This window comes from Piliocolobus tephrosceles, chromosome 2 (genome assembly GCF_002776525.5).
Source record: "Piliocolobus tephrosceles isolate RC106 chromosome 2, ASM277652v3, whole genome shotgun sequence".
NCBI classification, from domain to species: domain Eukaryota; kingdom Metazoa; phylum Chordata; class Mammalia; order Primates; family Cercopithecidae; genus Piliocolobus; species Piliocolobus tephrosceles.
This window is the reverse complement of record NC_045435.1, coordinates 38,933,895-38,961,815: the sequence shown is the minus strand read 5'-3', so window position 1 is coordinate 38,961,815 and position 27,921 is coordinate 38,933,895. Positions and strand designations below refer to the sequence as shown.

Genomic DNA, 27,921 nt, shown 5'->3' with positions numbered 1-27,921 from the left:
GAAGCAGCCTCCGTCTCTTAAAACAGTGTGAGGAAAAGAGCTGTCCAAACTGTGGACAACTATCCTAGATTACACACACTATCCCAGATTGCAATGTGAACGACAAATAAATTTTTCTTAAGTCTCAGAATTTTGGAGTTCTACTTCTCCCAGGAGGATAGCCTACTTTAAGCGATACAGTAACTTTATATGAGTCTTTTGCTCTATTGGTGTTTGCTGCCGGAAGCAAACATGAAGGCTCTCAGGAGAAAGATAACATCCTGAAGCTTAAATTATCTCTGTATAGTTTTTCATACTATTGGCATTTGAGGAAAGATAATTCTCTGTTCTGTAGGACCACTCCTTTCACTGCAGTGCATTTGGTATCTATAATCCAAGGCCCACTAGGCTCCCACAAACAATTCCTTCTATCCTCTAGGTGAGTGGGGTCATGCTCTAGGTTAAGGACCACTGCACATCTGGCTGTACTGATGCTGGTACTTTCAGAACACTTTGTACTTTTCTACCTGCTTTGTTCATGACATTTGTCTTAGTTAATAAAATTCTACTCAATACTTAATTTAAAAATTAAAAAAAATTGCTTTCATTTAATTTTAAATTCTACTTTACTTAATAACTGATATGATTCAAGGTCTCTATATCTCTCAGAGTTTGTACCAAGAAAGATACTTGGAAGGGCTTTTTAGGGTTTACAACATGAAGCACAGATCTGCCAGATCAGTATCATTTTTTGTGTGCATGACATGGGGCCTTACTCCGTCACCCAGGCCAGAGTGCAGTGGTGCGATCTTGGCTCACTGCAGCCTCTGCCTCCAGGGCTCAAGTGATCCTCTCACCTCAGACTCCCAAGTAGCTGGGATTACAGGCATGTGCTACCACGCCCAGCTAATTTTTTGTATTTTTGGTGGAGACAGGATTTCGCCATGTTGCCCAGGCTGGTCTCGAATTCCTGAGCTCAAGTGATCCACCTGCCTCACCCTCCCAAAGTGGTGGGATAACAGGTGTGAGCCACCATGCCCAGTCAAAATCAGTATCATTTAAATGGGTGCTACACTTTTCCTTAACAGAACTGAGCATACTTGGAATACCTGCCATCCAGAAAAACAGGTGAGAAAACTAAAGGAAGGCTTTCTTCTTACAGTAAAGGTGCTACTATGGTCTGAATGTTGGTGTCCCTCCCAGATTCTTAAGTTGGAACTTAATCCCTAATGTGATCATATTAAGAGGTGGGGGCCTTTAGGAGGTAATGAAGGGATGAGTGCCCTTACAAAAGAGGTTGAAGGGAGCTGCCTTGCCCCTTTGCCACGTGAGAATGCAGCAAGAAGGTGCCATCTTGGAAGCAGAAAGTGAGCCCTCCCCAGATATAAATTAGTTGGCACTTTGGCCTGGGACTTTCTAGTCTCCAGAACTGTGAGAAATAAATTTCTATGATTTATAAATTACCCAGTCTAAAGTATTTTGTTGTGGAAGTCTGAACAGACTAAAACATGTACGCTAGGTAATTTAGATTAGTATTCTGGTTGAGAACTAGAAAATCTGGGGAAAATTTTATCTGAAGGCATCAGAGAGATAAGAAAATAATCCAGAATTCTGAAACCACGATCTAGGATGGGAAGATAATCTGAAGAGATAAGCATGGTATTTGGAGACAATTTTCTTTTAGGGTTGTCTGCTAATTTCAGAGAAGGTGGCTAAGGGACTGAGAAGTTACTGACAGCCTCACTGACCTAGAAGAAAAAATACCAGTTTAGGGCCTGCTGTGGGGTGGCCTTGTAAAAATCCCACATTTTAACTGGGCACTCTGAAGGGCTATACCTAAGAGCAGGAGGAACTAGAAATGGAACAGCCTCCTGAGGGACTAAAGCCCAGCTTTAAGTGATCTCAAGCTCTGAAACTAGATTAAGGTGAATACCAGACTCCCGCCAGAAAAAATATAAATTCTCTCTGAAAGAAAACATCATCTTGATACTTAAATTATCTCCACAGTTTTTCATGTACTATGTCTAGCACTCAATCAAAAATAACTGAATGCATAAAGAGATTTTTAAAAATTACCAAATATCAAACATATACATAGACCTACAAGGGACCAAGATAATGGAATTATGAGATACAAACTTGAAGTAACTATTTTTAATAGAGAAAAAAAAATAAGATCAAGCATTTCTGCTGAAATCTGTCAACTATAAAAAAGAACCAAAGACAGGTTTCTTTGGTGGTGGCTCATGCCTATTTGTAATCCCAGCACTTTGGGAAGCCGAAGTAGGCGAATCACCTGAGGTTAGGAGTTCAAGACCAGCCTGGCTAACATGGCGAAACCCCATCTCTACTAAAAATACAAAAATGAGCTGGGTATGGTTGTGTGCGCCTGTAGTCCCAGGTACTGGGAAGGCTGAGGCAGGAGGACTGCTTGAATCTGGGAGGCAGAGGTTTCAGTGAACTGATCAAGCTGCTGCACTCTAGACTGGGTGACAGGGCAAGACTCTATCTCAAAAAAAAAAAAAAAAAAAAAAGAACCAAAGACAAATTTTATAAAATTTAAAGTAACTCATAGATGAATTTAACAGCCTGTTTGACAGAGTTGAAAACTGAAATAGTGAGTTGGAAGAAAAGATAGCTAAAATATCCAGTCTGAAGCATAGGAAGGAAAAAGAATATGTCATAACAACAACAACAACAACAAAAAAGTGGGTGATGGCCGGGCTTGGCGGCTCACGCCTGTAATCCCAACACTTTGGGAGGCCGAAGTGGGCAGATCACGAGGTCAGGAGATCGAGACCATCCTGGCGAACACGGTGAAACCCTGTCTCTACTAAAAATACAAAAAAATTAGCCGCGCGTGGTGGCGGGTGCCTGTAGTCCCAGCTGCTCGGGAGGCTGAGGCAGGAGAATGGCGTGAGCCTGGGAGGCGGAGGTTGCAGTGAGCCAAGACCGCACCATTGCACTCCAGCCTGGGCAACAGACAGAGACTCTGTCTCAAAAAAAAAAAAAAAAACAAAAAAACAAAAGGGAGGGGTGAAGAAAAGAAAGGCAAAAGAGTGGAAAATTCCAAAAACAGAGTTAAGAGACTTAGAGAATACACTGTAAAGGTATAATGTATATAGTTAGAATACCCAAAGGAAATTAGAGAAAACAGAGCACAAGTTTTGAAGAGACACTGACTAGAAATTTTCAGAAATTAATGAGAGACATCAAGCTAACAAGACAACATTCAGTAAGTTATGTAAACCTCAAGTAGAATAAATTTAGAAAAAGAATGCCACCTAGTTGTATCAAATCAAAGCAAAACTGCTGAAACTGACGATAAACAGAAAATCTTAAAAGCAGCCAGCTTTTAAATTTGAGAGCTGACTTCTCAATTAAAACAATGGAAGCCGGTTGTGTGTGTGTGTGTGAGTGAGAGAGCGAGTGAGTGAGTGAGTGAGTGTGTGTGTGGGGGGGACTCGGCTTGTTGTTGTCGGTGACTTCCCCCTCCCCTTCACCCCTTCCCCTCCCCGCCGCCGCTGCAGTGGCCGCTCCCTGGGCTGTAGGAAATGAGCGATAACGATGACATCGAGGTGGAGAGCGACGCTGACAAACGGGCTCATCATAATGCACTGGAACGAAAACGTAGGGACCACATCAAAGACAGCTTTCACAGTTTGCGGGACTCAGTCCCATCACTCCAAGGAGAGAAGTCCGTGCACTGGAGAAGGCGAGGTCAAGTGCCCAACTGCAGACCAACTACCCCTCCTCAGACAACAGCCTCTACACCAACGCCAAGGGCAGCACCATCTCTGCCTTCGATGGGGGCTCGGACTCCAGCTCGGAGTCTGAGCCTGAAGAGCCCCAAAGCAGGAAGAAGCTCCGGATGGAGGCCAGCTAAGCCGCGCGGGGCAGGCCAGCAATAAAAACTGTCTGTCTCCATCGCCTCATCCTCCTTTCAGTTCATCGGTAGAACCCTCAGAAGCATCTAAAAGACTCTGTTTTTCTCTTTCTCCCTTTTTCTTTTTTAAATTTTTATTTTTACGTAGAAGCTCTTGGACAACAGCTCTTGTTCTCCTTCCCCATTTCCACTGTATATTTTTTTTAACGTATTCCCTTCAGGGATTCCCTGTCCCCACCAGGAATTTTTAAACCAAAACACCCCAACTTGGCAGCTTTTTCTGTGGAGGACAGACGGCCAGCCAGACCTCTGAGCACATAGTGTCCTGCCCACCCTACCAGCTCCTCCAGCCCTGCCGGGCACATGCCCGGAGGACACCTGCCCTGCCTAGGCGGCCTCCTGGTCTGCCCTCACCTCTGATAGACTTTGTGAATCTGAACTGCTCTACTTTGAGAAGATGACCGGTTTGGAGTAATCAGAATGAACCCTCCTCCTTTTTAAGGGTTTTTTTTTTTTTCCTTTTTCTAAAAAGCTATGTATTGCTCCTATTGAAAGACCAGATTCTTAAAGAAGTTTGTGGTATAAAAAGAAAGTGGGGACAGATTCGCAGCACAGAGTCCCTGGCATGTTTCACTCCTGCTTCTCTCAGCCAGCTGTTTAAGCCTGCGGTGCCAGCCTCACGGAGGGCCGTGTGACACTCTTGTGGTATGTATGGGAGATGGCAGCAGTGAAGCAGCAGCCACCAGGGAGTGGCCATTTAAGGGTTGGGACAGGGAGGGTGTTTTGGGTGGCATAGAGGTTTTGTATTGAGGGCCAGTGATGATGTTTTGATATTTATTTCCTGCTACTTAAATTTGAATTTGAGTGAATTGTACCTATTTCTGATGATGTCGGTCTTGCAAAGCGACAGATTCATAAAGTAATGATGAAATCTTTCTTTCTTCCTGTGTGTATTTCTAAGAAATAGAGCCAACTGATTTTGTATGTAAATACCAAGAGCAATTTACCTGGTACTAAACCCGCACCCCAGTGCGGACCCTTCCCAGCCCTCACCCCACTTCCTTTCCTACTGTCCTGGAACCTGTCTCCATTGCGTGATCCAGCCCTGGTTCTGGCTGTGGTCAACAGATCCCAGTGAAGGGTTTTGTGTGTTTAGGCCTCATTTCTTTGTCTTTTTCCTACTCCGTTCCTGGCATTTGCTGATTTCTAGTGTATACTCTGTAGTCTCTATTCGTGTTTGATTCCATTCCATGGAAATAAAAAGTATGTTGTACATACTGCCGAAGAATTGTCTTGCAAGTTAAGGCTTCCCCCTTTACTATAAGACTATAAAAAAAAACTTATTTTATCCAAAAAAAAAAAAAAAAAAAAAAAAAAACAATGGAAGCCAGAAGAAAATGGAATTTTTTTTCAAAGAACCAAAAGAAAATGACTGTCAACCAATAATTCTATGCCCAACAAGATAAAAACTTTAAAAATGAAGATAAAATAAAGACATTTTTAGACCAAAACAAACAATAAACTAAAATGCAAACCCCAAACTAAAGAATTTGTCACCCACAGACCTATACAATAACCAAACAAAAACACTAATGGGTGCTCTTTAGATAGAAGAAAGATGATTACAGATTTGAAGACTGAAGATAAAGAAATAAAGAACAAAATGAATAAATATGAAGATAAATTTGAGTCAATGAATATCAACTATATAAACAATAATGTCTTAAGCAGTTAAAATATACGACAGTAACAGCCCAAAAGATGGGAGAGGGTTAAATGAAGTTAAAGGGTTCTAAAAACCTTAGATTATCACAGAAAAGGTAAAACTCCAATTTGATAAGTCAAGTGTGCATTCTGTACTTTTTAGGGTAATCATTAAATAGTAAAAGAGTCTATAACTGCCAACCTAACAGAGTCAGGGGAAATTGAAGTAATAAAAAATACTTAATCCAGAAGGTAAGAAAGAAGGCAAAAAGAATAGAAAGGGCTGAACAAAATAAAGACCAATAGTAAGATGGTAGGTCTAAACCCAAACTTGTCAGTAATTATATTAAATATAAATACACTAAATACTCCAATTAAAACACAAAGATGGCCCAACACGGCCCACATTTTGGGAGGCCAAAGTGCAAGGACGGTTTGAGCTCAGGAGTTCCAGACCAGCCTGGGAAACATAGAGACTTTGTCTCTACAAAACTTGAAAAAATTAGCTGGGCATGGTGGCGTGCACCTGTAGTCCTAGCTACTTGGGAGGCTGAGGTGGGAGGATCATTTAAACCCAAGAAGTTGAGGCTCCAGTGAGCCATGCTTTTGCCACTGCACTCCAGCCTGGGCAACAGAGCAAGATACTGTATCTAAAAAAAAAAAAAAAATCAACTCAAAATGGATTAAAGATTTAATCCTTTTCCCGTTTGCCCTGAGAGTACTCGCCAGAGGCGCTTTTGCAGCTGCAGCATTTACCCCAAGATATCTTCGCCATGAACTATCTTGCTTTTATGACTATTTTCACATCACTCTTAGTATATCAACTTTGGAGACAAAAGACATCATTCTACTTATAGCATTCTTTTTTTAGTAGTGGTATTTCCATTTACAAAACACGGTAATTCTCAACTGCTGAAAATGTCAAATCCTAGAAAAAGGAGCATTCCTACATGTGATGTTAACATCGTTCTCAAAACATCATTGGCTAGAGATTCATTTGAGGAATCATTTGAGGAATCTGATAGATGATTCTGATGATTCAGATGATTCTGATGTTAGTTCTATTTAGAAATAACTCCAAGAACAGTTTTTATATTTTCATATTGAAAGCCAGTCAGATTTGTTTCAGCATCAAAGAGCATGTTTATATAAAATTAAATGAGTGCTGGCAGCGAGCTGCACTTTTTTTTTTCCCCCTAAAAGGGAAAAGGGTTCGATGTAAGACTTGAAACTATGAAACTACTAAAAGAAAACATTGGGGGAACACTACAGGACACTGGTCTGGACAAAGATTTTTTGAATACAGCCTCAAAAGACAGGCAACAAAAGCAAAATTACACAAATGGGATTACATAAGACTAAAAGGCTTCTGAAAAGGAAAGGAAACAATAGAGGGAAGAGAAAACTTACAGAATGGGAGAAATATTCACAAACTATACATCCAATTAGGGATTAATAACCACTATCTATAAGGAACCCAAACAACTCAACAGCAAAAAAACCAATCCAATTAAAAAACGAGCAAAATACCTGAATAGACATTTCTCAAAAGAAGACACACAATGGCCAACAAATATACAAAAAGAAATATTCAACATCACTAATAATCAGGGAAATGCACATCAAAACCACAAGGAATAGCACCTCACCCCAGTTAGGATAGCTATCACCAAAAAGACAAAAAGTAACAAATGCTGACAAGGATACAGAGAAGGGGCAGTGCTTGGACATTGCTGGTGGGAATTAAAGAAGTACAGCCATTACGGAAAACAGTACAGAGGTTCCTTAGAAAACGAAAAATAGAACTACCATATGATGTAGCAATCCCATTTCTGGATATATACCCAACAGAAAGGAAATCAGTATATAAAAAAGAAATCTGCACTCCCATGTTTATTGCAGCACTATTCACAATAGCCAAGGTTTGGAAACAACCTAAGTGTCATCAACAGATGTATACATCAAGAAAATATCGGATATATACACAATGGAATATCATTCAGTCACAAAAAAGAATGAAATCCTGTTATTTGCAGCAACATGGATGTTAAGTGAAATCATGTTAACTGAAATAAGCCAAATACAGAAAAACAAATATTGCACGTTCTCACTCATATGTGGGAACTAAAAAGGTGGATTTCAGGAAAGCAGAATGTAGAATGATAGTTACCAGCTACTGATGAAGAAGGGTGGCAGGATGAAGAGAAGTTGGTTAAGGGGTACAAAAATACAGTTAGATAGAAAGAGTGAGTTCTAGTACTCGATAATACAGTAGGGAAATTACAGATAACAATAACTTACTGTACATTTCAAAATAGCTAGAAGAGTTGTAAGGTTCCCAACACAAAGAAAAAATAAATGTTTGAGGTGGTGGATAGCACTCTTACCAATTTGATCATTACACACTGTGTACAGGTATCAAAATATTATATATCCCCCCAAAATGTGCAACAATTACATATCAATTTTAAAAATAAGAGAAATAAAATAAAAATGTTAAAAGCTGCTGATTTCAATAGCTTCAAAAAGTATCAAATACCTGAGAATAAAGCTAACAAACACACAGAAGGTATTTTTGTTGAAAATTATAAAGCATCATTCAGAGACATTGGGACCTAAGTAAATAAGGAGAAATATAATGATCAAGGTTCAGAAAACTCAGTTATAAAGCAGTTCATTTTGAAAATGATCTGTAGATATAAACACTCTAATAGAAATCCCAATAAAGGGGGATATTTACTAAATATCAAAACTAGTACTTATTTATAACACTAGTATAAATAACACAATTTGGTATTGGTGTAGGGACAAAGAGACTAAAGGAATCAAGTCTAGAAATACACCCGTGTATATAAGAAAACTTGCTTACAACAAAGATTAATAGAGGGCAGTGAAGGAAAAAAATGATCTTTTCAAACACTGATCCTAGGTTAACAAATATCTATGGGGAAAAAAGAAACTTAACCCCTATCTTATAATAAGTACGAAATCAATTCTAGGTTTAAATTCTAGGTAAATGTGACAGGTAAAAGAACACAGCTCTGGAATAGCACTGTCCAATAGAACTTTCTCTGATGATAGAAATGTTCTCTATCTACACCATGCAACATGGTAGCTACTAGTCTCATGTGGCTATCCTGCACTTGAAAAGTGCTACACAACTAAGGAAGTTATTTTTTACTTTCATTTCATTTCAATTGGTTTAAATTTCAAATTAAGTTTGAAGTTTATTTTGAATGTGGCTAGTAGCTACTATACAGGATGACACAGTTGTACAAGATAACATATTTATGAACTTGGAGCAAGCAAAGATTTATCTTTATCTTTTCTGCATTACAGCCTCAGTCTGCTAAATCCAACATCTAGAGTTTCTAAGAGTTGGTTTCTAATGATTGCTTTGTAAATTTTTTAACTTATATTTATTTATTTTTTGAGACCACTGCACCTGGCCAAATAGGGGTCACACTTTCCTGTTTCTTTACATGTCTAATGCATTTTTTAAAAAAATTGTATACTGGGCCGGGTGCGGTGGCTCACTCCTATAATCCCAGCACTTTGGGAGGCCAAGGTGGGCAGATCACGAGGTCAGGGGATTGAGACCATCCTGGCCAACACGGTGAAACCCCGTCTTTACTAAAAATACAAAAAAAATTAGCTGGGCGTAGTGGCGGGCGCCTGCAGTCCCAGCTACTTGGGAGGCTGAGGCAGGAGAATGGCGTGAACCAGGAAGCGGAGCTTGCAGTGAGCCGAGATCGCGCCACTGCACTCCAGCCTGGGCAACAAAGCAAGATTCCGTCAAAAAAAAAAAAAAAAATTGTATACTGTATGTTGTGGATGATACAATAAAGAGATTCTAGATTCTTTTATTTTTTCTAAAATGGTTGACTTTTGTTCTAGTAGGCAGTTCAATTTTTGCTTGATCACCTTGAGGATGTGTAGGCCTCATTTTGTGCTTTATAAGGATAGATCTCCAAAGTGTCTCCTTTTCAGATTTTTGTCTTTGTTTATGATGGGTCTAAACTAGAGTAAGACTTTATCTAGGACATGGTCCTTGATTCTACAATTTGACTGGGCCAGAACTCCAAGACAATGCTTGACCTCTTCTATCTTTGTTCTGCTTTCAATCCATACCATTCTCTCTGTTAAGCCTCTAGTAGCTTTGCCCTTTATATGTGCAGCCCATTTCTCAGCCAAAGATTACTGGAGTCCCCACAAAGTCCTCTGGGGAGTTCCCTTCTGCACAGCTCTCTTCTTTACATATTGGTAAGAAAAAGGTAGCCCAATAGTGGGCAAGAGACTCAAACTGGTATGTCACCAGAAAAGGATATTCAAAATATCCAATTCACACTGAAAAGACACCACAGAAGTCACTATGATGGCATACAACTGCACAGCTATCAGCATGTCTAAAGTGAAAAAGACTAATATTATCACACAAGTGGCAAATGATGTGGGATGATGAGAAATTTCATGTATTGCTGGTAGGATTATACATGGATACCACCACTTTGGAGAAGTTTGGCATCATCTAACAAAGTAGCATACACTATAACCAGCAGTTCCATTCCTAGATATGTATCCATTAGAAATGTGTATAGAAGCGCATAGAGACATGTATGAGAGCGTTAATATAGCATTGTTTGTGGTTGTCAAAAATAGTTAACAGGCCGGGCGCGGTGGCTCAAGCCTGTAATCCCAGCACTTCGGGAGGCCGAGACAGGCGGATCACGAGGTCAGGAGATCGAGACCATCCTGGCTAACACGGTGAAACCCCGTCTCTACTAAAAAATACAAAAAACTAGCCAGGCGAGGTGGCGGGCGCCTGTGGTCCCAGCTACTCGGGAGGCTGAGGCAGGAGAATGGCGTAAACCCGGGAGGCGGAGCTTGCAGTGAGCTGAGATCCGGCCACTGCACTCCAGCCCGGGCGACAGAGCGAGACTCCGTCTCAAAAAAAAAAAAAGATCGGAACAACGTCGCCATCAAAAATTGTTAACAATCCAAATGTTCATTAAAAGCAGAATAGACAAATTGTTTTTTTTTTTTTTTACTCATAGAATATCACATCAGTGTTTTTTCTTCTATTTACCTCTCCAAATTTCTCTCTCCTCTTTTCTACCATGCTATCTGGAAGCAAAGAGAAGGAATGGATGGCATCAAGCATATAGATGAAATGGTTATTTTTAAAGAAATGAAATACCCTTATTTAGAGCCCACAGAGAAGGTCAGAAACTAGATGAAGAAATAGCTATATAACTGATGATGGGATCTTAGTCTTCTTTATAAGGTATGAAGAAAAGATAAAGAATGGAGTCAACAAAACTAAGATTTCCTTCCTTTCTTAAAAAGCCAGTAGTATCATTAATAATGCCCAGAGAAATGTGAAATTCAAAACTATTGTCAAAATCAAGGAGGAAAATCAACACTATTTTTTTACCTATTCCATAAAGATCTTGCTTTTGCAACAATGGTATAGGACAATGTTTTACCCAGTCTTTGAAGCTAAAACCAAGAAGACGTAACCAGTATTTATAAATTAAATGAATGAAAATACCTACAACATATAAAGAAATAAAATACTTACTTGGCTGACATGCGCTGGTGTTAAAATTAAGTCCAGAACTCCAGACCAGCCAGCAAATACACCAAGTGGTATGGCATATGCTAAAGCAATCATCAAAAATCTAAAATTGCTGTGAATGAGAAATAAAAGGAAACATTGCAACAAATTAAAAATCTAGAATAAACATAGTCATGAAAAATGTATGTCATTTGGAAACTGGAACACCAGAATCAGAAAATATCTACAGAATAGCCATTATTAAAAACTAAAACTAATAATAATAATAATAATAATAATAATAATAATAATAACATGCTGGGAAGGTAGCAGAGAAAAGGGAATGCATATACACTGCTGGTCGAAGTGTAAATTGGTTCAGCCACCAAGGAAGGCAGTTTGGCAATTTCTAAAAGAACTTAAAAGAGAATTACCATTTGACCCAGCAATCCATTATTGGGTATATACCCAAAGGAATATAAATCATTCTAGTATAAAGACACATGCACGTGTGTATTCACTGCAGCACTATTTACAATAGCAAAGACATGGAATCAACCTAAATTCTCATCAATGGTAGACTGGATAAAGAAAATGTGGTACAAATACACCATATAATACTCCTCAGACATAAAAAAGAATAAGATTACAACCTTTGCAGCAACACAAATGGAGCAAGAGGCCATTATCCTAAGTAAACTAACACAGGAACAGAACAGCAAATACCACATGTTCTCACTTACAAGTGGGAGCTAAACATCAAGTACATATGGACAAAAAGAAGGGAACAACAGACACTGGGACCAACTTGAGGGTGCAGGGTGGGAGGAGGGTGAGGACAGAAAAACTACCTATTAGATACTATGCTTATTATCTAGGTGACAAAATAATCTGTACACCAAACCCCCATGACATGTAATTTACCCATGTAACAAATCTGCACATGTACCCTGAGCCTAAAAGTTAAAAAATATATATGTATATATACATACATATGCACATATATGTATATATACATATGAATATATACACATATATATGTGTATATACATATATAGTAATTCTTCAAGAAGTTCAAAGTGGCAAGCTTTATAAAAGAAAAAGTCTGTCAGTTAATAAAAAATCTGTGAGTTAATAAATTCAAGCTTCTGAAAATTTTTTTTTAAGATGGAGTTCCACTCTTGTTGCCCAGGCTGGAGTGCAATGGTGTGATCTCAGCTCACTGCAACCTCTGCCTCCCTGGCTCAAGTGATTCTCCTGCCTCAGCCTCCCAAATAGCTGGAATTACAGGCACCTACTAGCACACCCAGCTAATTTTTGTATTTTTAGTAGAGACAGGGTTTCGCCATGTTGGCCAGGCTGGTCTCGAACTCCTGACCTCAGGTGATGCACCCACCTCGGCCTCCCAAAGTGCTGGGATTACAGGCGTGAGCCACAGCACCCGGCTCACTTCTTGAAATTTTTTATTTTTACAAGAAAAATATTTTGTTCATATTGTTTAAAATTCTCAATGTTTATTATACAGATAACCAATATTATTTCATCAAATGAGTAGGTAGTTTAAAAGAAGCTCTGGCCAGGCATGGTGGCTCATGCCTGTAATCTCAGCACTTTGGGAGACCGAGGTAGGAGAATCACTTGAGGACAGGAGTTTGAGACCAGCCTGGGCAAGATAATGAGACCTCATCTCTATAAAAATATTTAAAAATTAGCCGGGTACAGTGGTGTGCATCTGTAATCCCAGCTAATTGGGAGGCTGAGGCACGTGGTTACTGTGTGCTATGATCATGTCACTGCGATCTGGCAGTACTTGACATATCAAGCTTAGACTATTTTATGACCTAGCAGTCATGTTACAGGGTCTATTTTCCAAATAAATTTTCAGGTCTATGGTGACATGCATGAGGATGTCACTGCAGTAGTGTTTGTGGTAACAACAAACTGGAGGCAATCTGGGTACACAATGAGAATAAGTAGACGAAATCTGATAAATTAATGCCACGGAGTACAAAGAACTAGGTGTACACACGGCAGCAGGGGTGCACCTTGAAACAGTGCTAACATCACAAAATGAGAGTTGTCCAGACATTACATGCCTCCTGACGAAAGGAGGCAGCATCACTTATGAAGTAGTCTTGTAAAACAAAAACAAAAGCAAAAATAAAACCTGAATCACAACATACTTCTAGTTAATAATTTACAGGGAACACAAAGGAGAGGGGAACAAGTCAAACTATACAATGGGGAAATCAACAAAATCCAGATGTTGGGAATAAAAGTGCTGGCTCCTCAACAATTAAATTATAAGAAACAAAGAGCCATGTCAAGGAAATCTATAGATTCTAAGGCACTTTGGACCAATTGCAATGTGTGGACCTAATATAGAAACTGTTCAAACAAACTGTTAAATGTTTATGAGATAATTGAAAATTTAAATACTGATTTGATATTAGCAAATTATTATTTAAAAGTTTTTAGTTAAAATAACGGTACTATATTTATGTTAAAAAGAGTCTATTTTTGCCATATATTGCACATACTGAAATATTTCTAGATGAAATGGAGTTGTCATCTGGGATTTGTTTCATGATGCAGGAAGGTGGGAAGTGGGAAGTGGGTGGTACAAAGATGAAACAAGACTGGTTGTAAACTGACTGACAATTGTCAATACCGAGTTATAGGGGTTATACTATTCTACCTTTGTATATCATTGTAACATTCCAAAATGAAAAGTTAAAAAATAAAACCCATGTAGTACTTAGTGAAAAATGTCAAACAGAATGACATCCACAGTATGTCATAATTTAGATGAATTAAACATAGATGCATACAAAACAGTACATATACTGCAAAAGTACAGAGACAAAGAGATACACATTAAAGGCATTTGAGAAGTGGCCTGGGTTCAGGGAGGGAAATGAGAGAAGGAAATGCAAACGACGAAAAAATAGATTAATACATGTGTTCACGTGCTGGCAAATAATCTGACCCAGGAAGCAATGATTTCAGGAATTCTATGAGAGACTGGGGTTAATTACACTGGTAGGAAGGGAATGGGGCATGGCAGGCCCAGAGAACTCCCCAGGAAAGCCCAAAGGTAGAAGCTGGCAATCACGCACAGTAAGCAATAAAAGACAAAGGAATGTTAGGTACTGGTGAAAAGGACTTTTTATAGAGAAGGAAGATCTTATACTTTATGGTTTAAACAGAATGAAGAGTTTGACTCCAGGGTAATTAGAAGTAAACACAAGACAAAGTGGTTGGAGGGATAATTTTAAGTTAACTGTTTTTCCTTGTCAGAACAATCTTGTACATAACTCCTTGGCTTAAAATGCTTCAGTGACTCATTATTTCCTACAGAATAGTCCAAAATTATTAGTATGTCATAATATGACCCCAATCTACCTCTCTACCTTTCTCTATTGCTATCTATCATCTGCAGCTAGGTTTGCATGGAAAAAAGTTTACTTAAGTGGCATTGTTTTTAAAAAGCGATCATTTTATTTGTTTTTTACTTTTATTATACTTTAAGTTCTAGGGTACATGTGCACAACATGCAGGTTTGTTATATACGTATTGTGCCATGTTGGTGTGCTGCACCCATTAATTCATCATTTACATTAGGTATATCTCCTAATGCTATCCCTCCCCACTCCCCCAGCCCCACAAAGGTCCCAGTGTGTGATGTTCTCCTTCCTGTGTCCAAATGTTCTCATTGTTCAATTCCTACCTATGAGTGAGAACATGCGGTGTTTGGTTTTCTGTTCTTGCGATAGTTTGCTGAGAATGATGGTTTCCAGCTGCATCCATGTCCCTACAAAGGACATGAATTCATCCTTTTTTATGGCTGCATAGTATTCCATGGTGTATATGTGTCACATTTTCTTAATCCAGTCTGTCACCGACGGACATCTGGGTTGGTTCCAAGTCTTTGCTATTGTGAATAGTGCCGCAATAAACATATGTGTGCATGTGTCTTTATAGCAGCATGATTTATAATCCTTTGGGTATAATACTCAGTAATGGGATGGCTGGGTCAAATGTATTTCTAGTTCTAGATCCTTGAGGAATCGCCACACTGTTTTCCACAATGGTTGAACTAGTTTACAGTCCCACCAACAGTGTAAAAGCGTTCCTATTTCTCCACATCCTCTCCAGCACCTGTTGTTTCCTGACTTTTTAATGATCGTCATTCTACCTGGTGTGAGATGGTATCTCACTGTGGTTTTGATTAGCACTTCTCTGATGGCTAGTGATGATGAGCATTTTTTTCATGTGTCTTTGGCTGCGTAAATGTCTTCTTTTGAGAAGTGTCTGTTCATATCCTTTGCCCACTTCTTGATGCGGTTGTTTTTTTCTTGTACATTTGTTTGAGTTCTTTGTAGGTTCTGGATATTAGCCCCTTGTTAGATGAGTAGATTGCAAAACTTTTCTCCCATTCTGTAGGCTGCCTGTTCACTCTGATGGTAGTTTCTTTTGCTGTGCAGAAGCTCTTTAGTTTAATTAGATCCCATTTGTCAATTTTGGCTTTTGTTGCCATTGAAAAAGCGATCATTTTAAACTGTCATTTTACAAATGTGTGCCACTAATCACAATTCAACCTAACTTTTTTTTAAACCTATTATGTGAAAGGCAATGCACTATGTGCTATAGAGAAGTGATTTTCAAAAACTTTTTCCTTTATTTTTAGTGAGAAATTTATTTTTACTTTGTGACCTACCCATATATATGCAACATATATACTGAAACAAAAGTCTAAAAGAAGGTATCCTTATTACATGTGATGAAATAATATTTTCTATTCTATTTTATTCCATTCTATTTTGCTTAAAGAAAATGGCTGTCAAAGCACTGAATTAGTTGACTGTAAACCAAAGTCTGAAAAACAATATCACATAGCATTTGAAATGTGGCTGGTGCAACCAAAGAACTGAGTTTTTAATTTTATTTCATTTTAACTAATTTAAACCTAAACTTGAAGCAGAAGCAGTGAAAGGTGCTTTTCCATTAAACATAGCTCTGTTTGGTAGGAGTACATTTCCCTTGAACAGCTGCAACACTAAGATATTATGATAGTGTGCATGCTGGGGCAGGTGTTGTCTCTAGTATTATAATCCATCACTGATCTTGGTGTCAATGAACGGATTCAGTTCTAATTATTTTTTTCTACACACTGATGTGACATGTGACATTGTAATTTGTGTATTTGAGTATTTCCTGTAGAAAGAAGAGACCAAAATAGAGGAAGGCATGTTGCAAACTCCACAACGAATGGCAATTACAATTTGCTGCAGCAGAGCAAAATAAAATGTCTGCTGTGGAAAAAAAGTTTAGAATAATTAACTGAATAATAATAAAAGACATTTTAGCAAACACATGGTCAATTTTATAGACATTTCTTTTCAATGATCAAAAAAGAATTAAGAAAATTAGTTGCCTGAAATCAGAATTAAATGTCGGACAAACATTTAAATGATTTTTAACAGATCTGAACTTATAATTTGGCCAGCTATAAAATGGTTTAGATCCTCATACAAAAATAAAAGCATTTTAGATGAAGAGATGGTAAAGGAATTGTTTTTAGTTATGGGAATTTGTTCAAAATTATGAGAAAAATAATAAAAATAGTATTCTACAGAAGTGTTAGATCTGCAATTAAGCCCCAAACAATGGCCTAATCCTTTCTAATGATAGCAAATATCTGTTGATTCAAAATTTCAGAAACTGTAATTATTTATTTTTAACTTAGGATAAACAGTGCAATACGAGAGACATTGCTCACTGAATACTTTTTAAACTGTAAATTTAGTGATATCTAAAGTATTCCACTTAATTCCACTGGAAATCAAGAATTTCCAGTAAAAATTTAATGTCCAAATTGACATATGCTTTAAGTGCAAAATATCCACTGGATATCAAAGATGTTATATGAATAAAAGACTGTAACATATTTCATTAATAAGTTTTAATATTGATTACATGTTAAAATAATGTTTTAGATATGCTTGGTTAAACAATATGCTACTAAAATTGATTTTACTCATTTCCTAAAACTAATTTTACTTATTAATTTTACTTATTTCTAATTAATTTTACTTATTTTTCCTTTTAAAATAAGATTATTAAAAATTTTCAAAGATTTTTATCCCAAATATACAAAGAATTAAAACAAATTTTTTAGAATTTCAACAGCTTTTGGGGTACAAATGAGTTTTGGTTACACGGATGAACTGGATAGTGGTGAAGTCTGAGATTCTGGTGCACTTGCCACCTGAATAGTGTACGGTGCACCCAATATGGAGTTTGTTATCCTTCACTCACTGCCATCCTCCCCATTCTGAGTCTCCAAAGTCCACTATACCACTGTCTTTGCGTACTCATAGCTTAGCTCCCACTTACAAGTGAGAACATACAGTGTTTGATTTTCCATTCCTGAGTTACTTCACTTAGAGTAATGGCTTCCAGTTCCCTACAAGTTGATGGACAAAGCATTATTCTGTTCTTTTTTATGGCTGAGTAGTATTCCATGGTGTATATGTACTCATTTTCTTTTCCCACTCATTAGTTGATGGGTACTTAGGTTGGTTCCATATCTTTGGAATTGCAAACTGTGTGGCTACAAACATGTATGTGCATGTGCATGTGTCTTTTTCATACAAAGACTTCTTTTCCTTTGGGTAGACACTAGTAGAGGGATGGCTGGGTTGAATGGTAGATCTCCTTTTAGTTCTTTAAGGACTCTCCATACTGTTTTGCATAGAGGTGGTGCTAACTTACATTCCTGCCAGCAGTGTATAAGCATTCCCTTTTCACTACATCCATGTCAACATCTATTGTTTTTTGACTTTTTAATAATGGCTATTCTTCCAGGGGTAAGGTGGTATCTAATTGTGGTTTTAATGTGCATTTCCCTGATTAGTGATGTTGAGCATTTTTTCCTATTTTTTTTTTGGGCGGGGGGGCTGTTTGTCTTCTTTTGAGAAATGTCTTCTGGTCATGTCATTTGACCACTTTTTGATGAGTTTTTTTTTTTTTTCATGCAGATCTGTCTGAGTTCCTCGTAGATTCTAGATATTAGTCTCCTGTCAGATACAGAGCTTGCTTGCAAATATTTTTGCCCATTCTGTGGGCTGTTTGTTTACTCTGATGTTTATGTCTTTTGCTGTACAGAAACTTTTTGTTTAATTAGGTCCCATTTATTTATTTTTCTTTTGTTGCATTTGCTTTTGGGGTCTTAGTCATGAATTCTTTGCCTAGGCCAATGTCCAGAAGTATTTCTCTGACATTATCTTCCAGAACTTTTATGGTTTCAGATCTTTTTTTTTTTTTTTTTTTGAGACGGAGTCTTGCTCTGCCGCCCAGGCTGGAGTGCAGTGGCCGGATCTCAGCTCACTGCAAGCTCCGCCTCCCCGGTTCACGCCATTCTCCTGTCTCAGCCTCCCGAGTAGCTGGGACTACAGGCACCTGCCTCGTCGCCTGGCTAGTTTTTTGTATTTTCTATTAGAGACGGGGTTTCACCGTATTAGCCAGGATGGTCTCGATCTCCTGACCTCGTGATCTGCCCGTCTCGGCCTCCCAAAGTGCTGGGATTACAGGCTTGAGCCACCGCGCCCGGCCAAGTCTTTGATCCATCTTGAGTTGATTTTTGTATAAGGTGAGAGATAGGTATCCGGTTTGATTCTTCTACTTGTGGCTTGCCAGTTTTTCCAGAACCATTTATTAAATAGGGTGTCCTTTCTCAAATTTATGTTTTTGTATGTTTTGTTGAAGATTAGTTGGTTGTATGTATTTGGCCTCATTTCTGAATTCTCTATTCTGTTCCATTGGACTGTTCCATTGACTACTTTCATACCAGTACCATGCTGTTTTAGTAACTATAACCTTGCAGTATAATTTGAAGTCAGGGAATGTGATGCCTCCAGACTTGTTCCTTTTGCTTAGGATTGCTTTGGCTATTTGGACTCTTTCTTGGTTACATATGAATTTTAGGATTCTTTTTTCTAATTCTGTGAAAAATTATGTTGGTATTTTGACAGGAACTGCACTGAATCTGTAGATTGTTTTGGGTAGTATGGTCATTTTCACAATATTGATTCTTCCAATCTATGAGCATGGAATGTGCTTCCACTTGTTTGTGTCATCTATGACTTCTTTCGGCAGTGTTTCGTAGTTCTTGTATAGATATTTCACCTCCTTGGTTAAGAATATTCCCAGGTATTTTAATTTTTTTGCAGCTATTGTAAAGGGGATTGAGTTATTCATTTGATTCTCGGCTTTCTCATTGTTGGTGTAGAGCAGTGCTACTGATTTTGTAACCTGAGAGTTTCCTGATTTCATTTATCAAATCTAGGGTCTTTTGGGAGAGTCTTTAGGGTTTTCTAGGTATATGATCATATCATTGGCAAACAGTGATAGTTTGACTTCCTATTTTTCCAATTTGGATGCCTTTTATTTCTTTCAGTTGCCTGACTGTTCTGGCTAGGACTTCCAGTGCTTTCAAACTTAAGTGGTGAATGTGGGTATCCTTGTCTTGTTCCAGTTCTCAGGGGAAATACTTTCAAGTTTTCCCATTCAGTAAGATGTTGGCAGTGGATTTGTCATGTATGGCTTTTATTTTGAAGTATGTCCCTTCTTTGTCTAGTTTATCACAAAGAGATGCTATTGACTGCTTTTTCTGCATCTATTAAGATGATCATATTGTTTTTGTTGTTAGTTCTGTTTATGTGATATATCGTATTTGACATGCTTATTTCAAACAATTTCCGGTATGAAACCCACTTGATCATGGTGTATTGTCTTTCTGATTGCTGCTGGATTCAGGTAGCTAGTATTTTATTAAGGATTTTTGTATCTATGATCATCAAGGCTACTGGTCTGTAGTTTTCTTTTTTGTTGTATCTTTTTCCGGTTTTGGTATCAGGGTGACACTGGCTTCACAGAATGAGTTAGGGAGGAGTCCCTCTTTCTCAATCTGGTTTTGGTATCAGTGATGGCTTCCCAAAATGAGTTAGGGAGGATTCCTGCTTTCTCAATCTTTTGGAATAGTTTCAGTAGGATTGGTATGAATTCTTCTTTGAAAGTCTGGTAGAATTCAACTGTGAATCCATCTGGCCAATCTGACCATGGCCTTTTCTTGGTTGGCAATTTTTTTTTTTTCAAATTAATATTTTATTTTTGTATTGCTTGATTTTATTTTTATTTATTTATTTATTTTTTATTATACTTTAAGTTCTAGGGTACATGTGCACAACGTGCAGGTTTGCTACATATGTATACATGTGCCATGTTGGTATGCTGCACCCATCAACTCATCAGCACCCATCAACTCGTCATTTACATCAGTTATAACTCCCAATGCCATCCCTCTCCCCTCCTGCCTCCCCATAATAGGCCCCGCTGTGTGATGTTCCCCTTCCCACGTCCAAGTGATCTCATTGTTCAATTCCCACCTATGAGTGAGAACATGCGGTGTTTGATTTTCTGTTTTTGTGAAAGTTTGCTGAGAATGATGGTTTCCAGCTGCACCCATGTCCCTACAAAAGGACATGAACTCATCCTTTTTTATGGCTGCATAGTATTCCACGGTGTATATGTGTTGGTTGGCAATTTTTAAGTTACTGAATCAATCTCATGGCTCATTACTGGTCTGTTCAGGGTTTCTATTTCTTCCTGATTTAATCTAGGAGGGTTGTATGGTTCCAGAAATTCATCGATTTCCTCTAGATTTTCCAGTTTGTGTCCACAGAGGTGTTCATAGTAGTCTTGAATGATCTTTTGTATTTCTGTGGCATTGGCTGTAACGTCTCCATTTTCATTTTTAATTGAGCTTATCTGAATCTTCTTTTCTTGGTTAATCTAGCTAATGGGCTATCGATTTTGTTTATCTTTTCAAATAGCCAACTTTTTGCTTTACTGATCTTTTGTATTTTTTGTTTCAATTTCACTTAGTTCTGCTCTGATCTTTGTTTTTTCTTTTTTTCTGCTAGCTTTGGTTTTGGTTTGTTACTGTTTCCCTAGTTTCTTGAGGTGTGACATTAGGTTGTCAATTTGTAATCTTTCAGACTTTTCAATGTAGGCATTTGGTGCTATAAACTTTCCTCTTAGTGCTGCTTTTGTTGTATCCCAGAGGTTTTAATAACTTATATCACTATTATGGTTCATGTCAAAAGAATTTAATTTCCACCTTGATTTCATTGTTAGCCCCAAAATCATTCAGGAGCAGATTGTTTAATTTCTGTGTGTTTGTACAGTTTTGAGGGTTCCTTTTGGAGTTGATTTCTAGTTTTATTTCACTGTGGTCAGAGAAGATGCTTGATATGATTCTGGCTTTTAAAAATTTATTGAAAACTACCACAAAATGTAAGATTTCTTATGTGGCTTGCATTTTATTCCTATTGGACAGTACTATTGTAGCAGATATAAAGACATAGATACTACTTCTTTACCACAAGAAACTTACCATTTGGGGAGAGGAACCCAAGAAAAGAAAGAACCAAGTAAGCGAGAGTTGTTGGAAGAATCAATAAAAACTCCTCACAACTAACTATGAAAAAATTTCAAATGACAAAGTATAGTGGTCCAATTGCAAATCATAATCAATAGTGGTGTTTTATATATCCCAAGAATTAAATTCAGTACTGGGCATTTGAGCCTTCAAGAGTAGAGTTTAATCTAACTACACTTGAGTTACACTAATAAAAATAAATAATATATTAGGCTTCTTAAAGTATGATCCTACTGCTGGTACATAAAATGATTTCAGTTGATATGTGAATATTATTATTTATTTTATTCACTTTGTATTGACTAGTGCCTGCTTATTTTAATATGCCTTAACAAATACATAATAAATTAAAATAATGTGCATATCAGGAAAAGTATAACAAATAGAATCCATGATTTCACAGACACTATTGTATGATATAGGATTCTTTATATCATACAATTTCAAATACAAATCAAGTTATTTAAGAAAAATAAAATACTTGATTTTTAAAACATTAAGCAAATAATAGTATAGGTGATATATAGAGAAGGCAAAAATTATAGAGGTTTTTGTTTTTGGTGATTTTTCAAGATAGATTTCTGGTAGAAAATCTAAAATATTCAATTAGTATTTTATCAATTACTTACAACCTAATTAATAGGTTGCTGAAAAATTACTATCTTACATTATTTTTTAAAAATCTGAAGTTATCTTGAAGGTGTCAGTCAAAGCCATCCAATGACTCTCAGTACATTTACCTTAATAATCTACAGACGCTTCTCCGATAACTCAACCGCTGGCTAGCTGCAGCAACACTGGGAGGAAGAGGAGGTCGGGGTGGGAAATACGCTAGTGTTGCAGAAAATATTAAGCAGACAACTCCAAATTCTGAAAGGAAAAGATAGGTAAAATGTTAACCAGGCCACACAAAAAGTTGAATACTTCAAGTATTTATTTGTTTTTTCAAACAGGGTCTCAGTCTCTTACCCAGGCTGGAATGCAGTGGCATGAACGTGGCTCACTACAGACTTGACTCTCCTGGGCTCAAGTGATCCTCCTGCCTCAGCCTCCCAAGTAGCTGGCACCACAGATGCATGCCACCATGCCAGGTTAATTTTTATTTTTATTTTTTGTAGAGATAGGGTCTCACCATGTGGTCCAGGCTGGTCTCGAACACCTGAGCTCAAGTGTCGTTCAAGCCATTCTCCTGCCTCAGCCTGCCAAAATGCTAGAATTACAGGTATAAGCCACCATGCCCGGCCTCTCAGATACTCATTTATCTAACAAATATTTACTAAGCATCAACTGAGTCTGAGGCTCGTAAAGATAAGCAAAATATAGTATCTAGCCAAGATTGCTCAGTCTAGTTTTAAAAAAAATGAATATATAAAGATACAAATTTCAGCAAGTAATTGGTTAGAGGTTATAGTAACAATGATGTATATGCTGGTACTATGGCACACAGATAAAAAGATTGAAGAAGTAAACAAATGTTGCCTTATGGAGAAAATATTAAAAGCCAACAGTACGTTACTATAAAAGAGATTGTGAAACAGGTCTAGGATGATTCTCTAATAAGTATGGCACTCAGAAAAAAAAACTGGTAAGAAATAACAAGATAGGAGGTTTGTTTGATTCATGATAGGATAGTCTGATGCACTGTGTAAGACAGACCCAATTTACAGATTGTACGGGAAATTTGAACAAGAAAGCATCCAAAAATAAGAAACCAAAAGACAGAGAATAGCATTTAAACACAAGAGTAGCTAATGTAGAGTATTAAACAATCAGAAGTAAAATGAACACCCAAACAATCTTAATTTGTCCCCATTATAGAAGGGAAGGTTCTAGCATCCCAATCTTTCCGTCTATAATTCTGGCACTTGGAAGTTCCAGCTTTTGATAACTGTGTCCAATTTTGTAGAAAAGCACAGCAGTAGTAGAAAAGTCAGGAAACTTGGAATATAGACCTGTCTATGTCATTAATTAGCTTGTAATTTGAACAAATCCCTTAATCTTTCTAGGCCAATAAAGGGATTGAATTTAGGGATTTCTAGAGGTCCTTTCAGTTGGACAATTTTAATTCTAGGGCTATATTCTTAGCAAAAAGGACAACATTCCTGTAAGACAATTAACCACAGATAATTCTGTTTAATGCAGTTAGAAGTTTAAAGAGTCCTATTTTTTTAAACACAAGATTGTTAACAGATTCCTTTTTCTTCTTTTTTTTTTTTTTTTTGGTGTTCTCAATCTGTTTATTCTTTGTCAATCTGAGGAGCAATAAGAAGTTAATGAACTATTCTAATTTAGAGTTATTTTAATTATTAGTAATACTGAATGAGCACCTAAAATATGCATATTGGCCACTTGTATGTCTTCTGTGATTGCCTTATTCATATTCTTTGACCCTCTATTGGCATTTTTGTAAACAACTTCACTGAGATATAATTCACATGACATACAATGCACACATTTAAAGTGCACAATCTAGTGGTTTTTCATTTACTAGCAGAATTGTACAGTCATAACCACAATCAATTTTAGAATTTTTTCAACATCCCAAAAAGAAACTCTGTACCCATTACTCCCAATCTCCCAGGCCTAGGCAACCTCTGCTCTACTTTTAGTCTCTACAGATTTGAGTATTATGGACATTTCCTATAAATGGAATCATATAATATGTGGTCTTTTATGACTGGCCTCTTTCACTTTGCATAATGCTCTCAAGGGTCATCCATGTTGGAGTATCAGTACTTTACTGTTTTTTATTGTCAAATAATATTCCGTTGTACAGATATACTACATTTTATTCATCCACTCATCAGTAGATAGACATCTGGGTTGTCTCCACTTTTTGGCTATTACAAATAATGCTGCTATGAACCCTCATGTATACATTTTTACATGGGTGTATGTTTCCATTTCACTTGGATACATATCTAGAAATGGAATTTCTGGATTGTATGGTAATCTTTGTTTAACATTTTGAGGAACTGTGAAACTGTTTCTAAAGCGGCTACACCATTTTAGATTCCCATGTATGGGAATGTATGAGGGTGCTAACTTCTCCACTTTCTTGCCAACACTTTATTATTTTCCATTTTATTGATTCTAGCAATCCTACTGGGTGTGAAGCGTATCTTATCATGGTTTTAATTTGCATTTCCTTAATGACTAATGACACTGAGTATCTTTTCATGTGTTCGATGGACATTTGTGTATTTTCTTGGGAGAAATGTGTTTGAGTCCTTTGCCCACTTCTTAATGGCGTTGTCTTTCTGTTGTTGAGTTGTAAGAATGCTTTATATAATCTGGATATAAGTCCCTTATCAGATATATGATTTGCAACTATTTTCTCCCGTTCTGTGTACTGTCTTTTTCACTTTCTGGGTTCTTTGAAGCACAAAAGTTTTAAATTGTGATGAAGTCTAACTTATCTTTTTTCCTTTGTCACTTGTGCTTTGGACGTCTTTTATAAAAAGGCTTCACCTAATCTAAGGTCATAAAGATTTACTCTTCAGTTTTCTTCTAAGAGTTTTATAGTTTTAGCTCTCACATTCAGGTTTGAGTTAACGAGGGGGTTCAAATTCATTCTTCTGAATTTGGATATTCAGTTGTTCCTGTACCATTTACTGAAAATACTTTTTCCCTTATTATCTCAGGACCCTTCTGAAAAATCAATTGACCATAAATGTAATGGCTTATTTTTTAGAATCTCATTTCTGTTCTACTGATTTATATGCCTATCCTTATGCCAGTACTATGTTATCTTGTAGCTTTGTAATAAGTTTTGTAGTTGAGAAGTGTGAGTTCTCCAATTTTGTTCCTTTTCAAGATTGTTTTGGATATTGCTGGTCCTTTGCATTTCCATGTAAATTTCAGGATCGCCTTGTCGATTTCTACAACAAAGGCAGCTGGGATTTTAAAAGGGATTGTATTATATTTGCAAATAAATTTGGGGATATCTTCACAATATTAAACCTCCCAACATGAACATGGAATGTCTTTCCATTTATTTAGGTCTTCTTTAATTTCTTTCAACAGTGGTAGTCTTCAGATTATAAGTTCTACACTTCATTTGTTAAGTTTATTCCTAAACATATTCTTTTTGATGCTATTGCAAATTGAATTGTATGTTAAGATTGTTCATTGCCAATATATAAACATACAACTGATTTTTACATATTAATCTTGTACCATAAAACTTTGCTAAGCTCTTTTTTTAGATCTAATAGGTTTTAGTGAATTGCAGAGAATTTTCTATATTCAAGATCTCATCATTTTCAACAGAAACATTCTTTACTACTTCCTTTACAATCTGGGTATCTTTTGCTTTTCTTGTTCAGTGATTCTGCCTAGAACCTCCAGCACAGTTTTAAAAAGGCATGGAAAAATGGACATCCTTGTCTTGCTCATAACCCTAGAAGTGAAATGTGATGTTACCTGCAGGCTTTTTGTTTGTTTTTTGAGACAGAGTCTCACTCTGTCACCCAGGCTGGAGTGCAGTGGTGTGATCTTGGCTCACATTACAACCTCTGTCTCCCAGGCTCAAACGATTCTCGTGCCTCAGCCTCCCGAGTAACTGGGATTACAGGCATGTGCCATCATGTCTGGCTATTTGTTTTGTACTTTTAGTAGAGATGGGGTTTTGCTATATTGGACAGGCTGGTCTCAGACTCCTGGCCTCAAGTGATCCTCCCTTTTTGGCCTCCCAAAGTGCTGGGATTACAGGCATGAGTCACCATGCCAGGCCTCTTGTGGGTTTCTAATAGATGCTTTTTATTAGGTTGAGAGAGTTCCTAATTCATTCATTGTTTCTAGTTCATTGAAAGGGTGTTGGAATTTTCAAATGCTTTTTCTTCATCTTGTAAGGTGATCATGTTTTTTTCCCTTTTATCTGCTGATATATTACATAAATTGAGTTTTGAATGTTAAACCAACCTTGCATTGCTGGAATAAATCCCATTTAGTTATGGTATATCAACCGTTTTATGATATATGTTGCTGGAATCAGTTTGCTCATATTTTATTCAGGACTTTTTGTTTATACTCAGGACTTTTTGTTTATACTCATCTGAGATCTGGATCTGTAGTTTACTTTTCTTATGTTACCTTTGTCGGGAATAATTTAAGAATCTTTAACTTTTAAAAATGACAATTCTAGCACAATATTTTGAATAGAATTAAGTCATGGGACAGTATTTCAAAAAGGCAGATTGGCAAACATGAAAGCAATGAAGAAGTAACTGGGAAACTTTGAGCAGGGGCTTCTGCTTGACTGCATAGGAACTATGAGCTGCATGCACTCCATTGATACATGCTTAACAGTGGGTAGCATCATGTAAAAAATACAATAACTGCTTAGGTTTTCAATAAAAAGAATAACATGACCAAAATCAAGTTTAAAACTTACGTTGCACCTGCGTTCAGTTTTATTTACTCATTTTTACATTTTTATTTTTTCTTTAAAAGGAATAAGTTGTATAAAGGAGGTGAAATGCTTTATATACTGCTGCTTTCAGTTTTAATCCCTCTAAACCATATTTTGAAATGTAAATGTTATCAAATAACTCTCTGATGTACAATTCTTCAGAGTGTGGCCTTTGCCTACAATATGGTGAACCTCAAACCCTTCAGCCCTGCTTAGAAGGTTTGCGTGGGGCTTGCTTTCCTCTCTAGCTTCACCTACTACTGCTCTCACCAGATCTAAGCTACTCTGGGCTTGCACGTACCAGGGTGTCTCCCTTCACTGGGCTTCTCCTTTAAGTTTCTTCTCTGTAGTATAATCTTCCTGCCTACTGTACTTAACCATCATTCTCTCATTCCTCAGACTCTGATTTAGATGCTGCATCTCCAGGAAGCTCTACTTCACCTCCAAAATCTGGGTTAGGTGCTCCTTTCCGAGCTCTCAGAGCAATTGTAGGCCTTTGGTTTATAATACTCACTGTTCTATTTTATAACTGTTGACCTGTCTGTATCATTCAGGACACTGTAAGTTCTGTTACACCAGGAACCATGCCTATCTCAGTGACTCACATAGTGACAGATACACAGGCGTTCAAAACATGTTTGTGAAATTGATAAGTGAACAAAGAAGTTAAAACAAGGTTCAGTATAATTGGGTCCCTTATCGTTCCAGTCTCATTTTCTGCCACTTGTTACCTATACCCAAACACAAACATTTATACCACTCCAGCCATACTCAATTACTTGCAGTTCCCTAGACATATTGAGCTCTCTCATACCTTCCCTGCCTTTGCAGTTACTGTTCCCTCTGTATGGAATATACTAACCACTCAAACACTTGGT

At 37.4% G+C, this 27,921-nt stretch overlaps 1 protein-coding gene and 1 pseudogene across 2 annotated transcripts in view; one reads left to right on the top strand and one right to left on the bottom strand.

Annotated features, from left to right (window-relative positions):
* The window catches only part of SLC49A4 (solute carrier family 49 member 4), an 87,281-nt gene that overhangs the window by 26,547 nt on the left and 32,813 nt on the right, over window positions 1-27,921 (bottom strand). The window contains exons 4-5 of the mRNA XM_023214758.3: window positions 22,371-22,500; window positions 11,151-11,259 (exon numbers count right to left, since the gene is read on the bottom strand). Coding sequence (XP_023070526.1) covers window positions 11,151-11,259; window positions 22,371-22,500 — 239 coding nt within the window. The remainder of the gene's footprint in view (window positions 1-11,150; window positions 11,260-22,370; window positions 22,501-27,921) is intronic.
* LOC111544305 lies at window positions 3,380-5,143 on the top strand (annotated as a pseudogene). The gene has a single exon (XR_002732106.2). The product of XR_002732106.2 is annotated as a protein max pseudogene (transcript).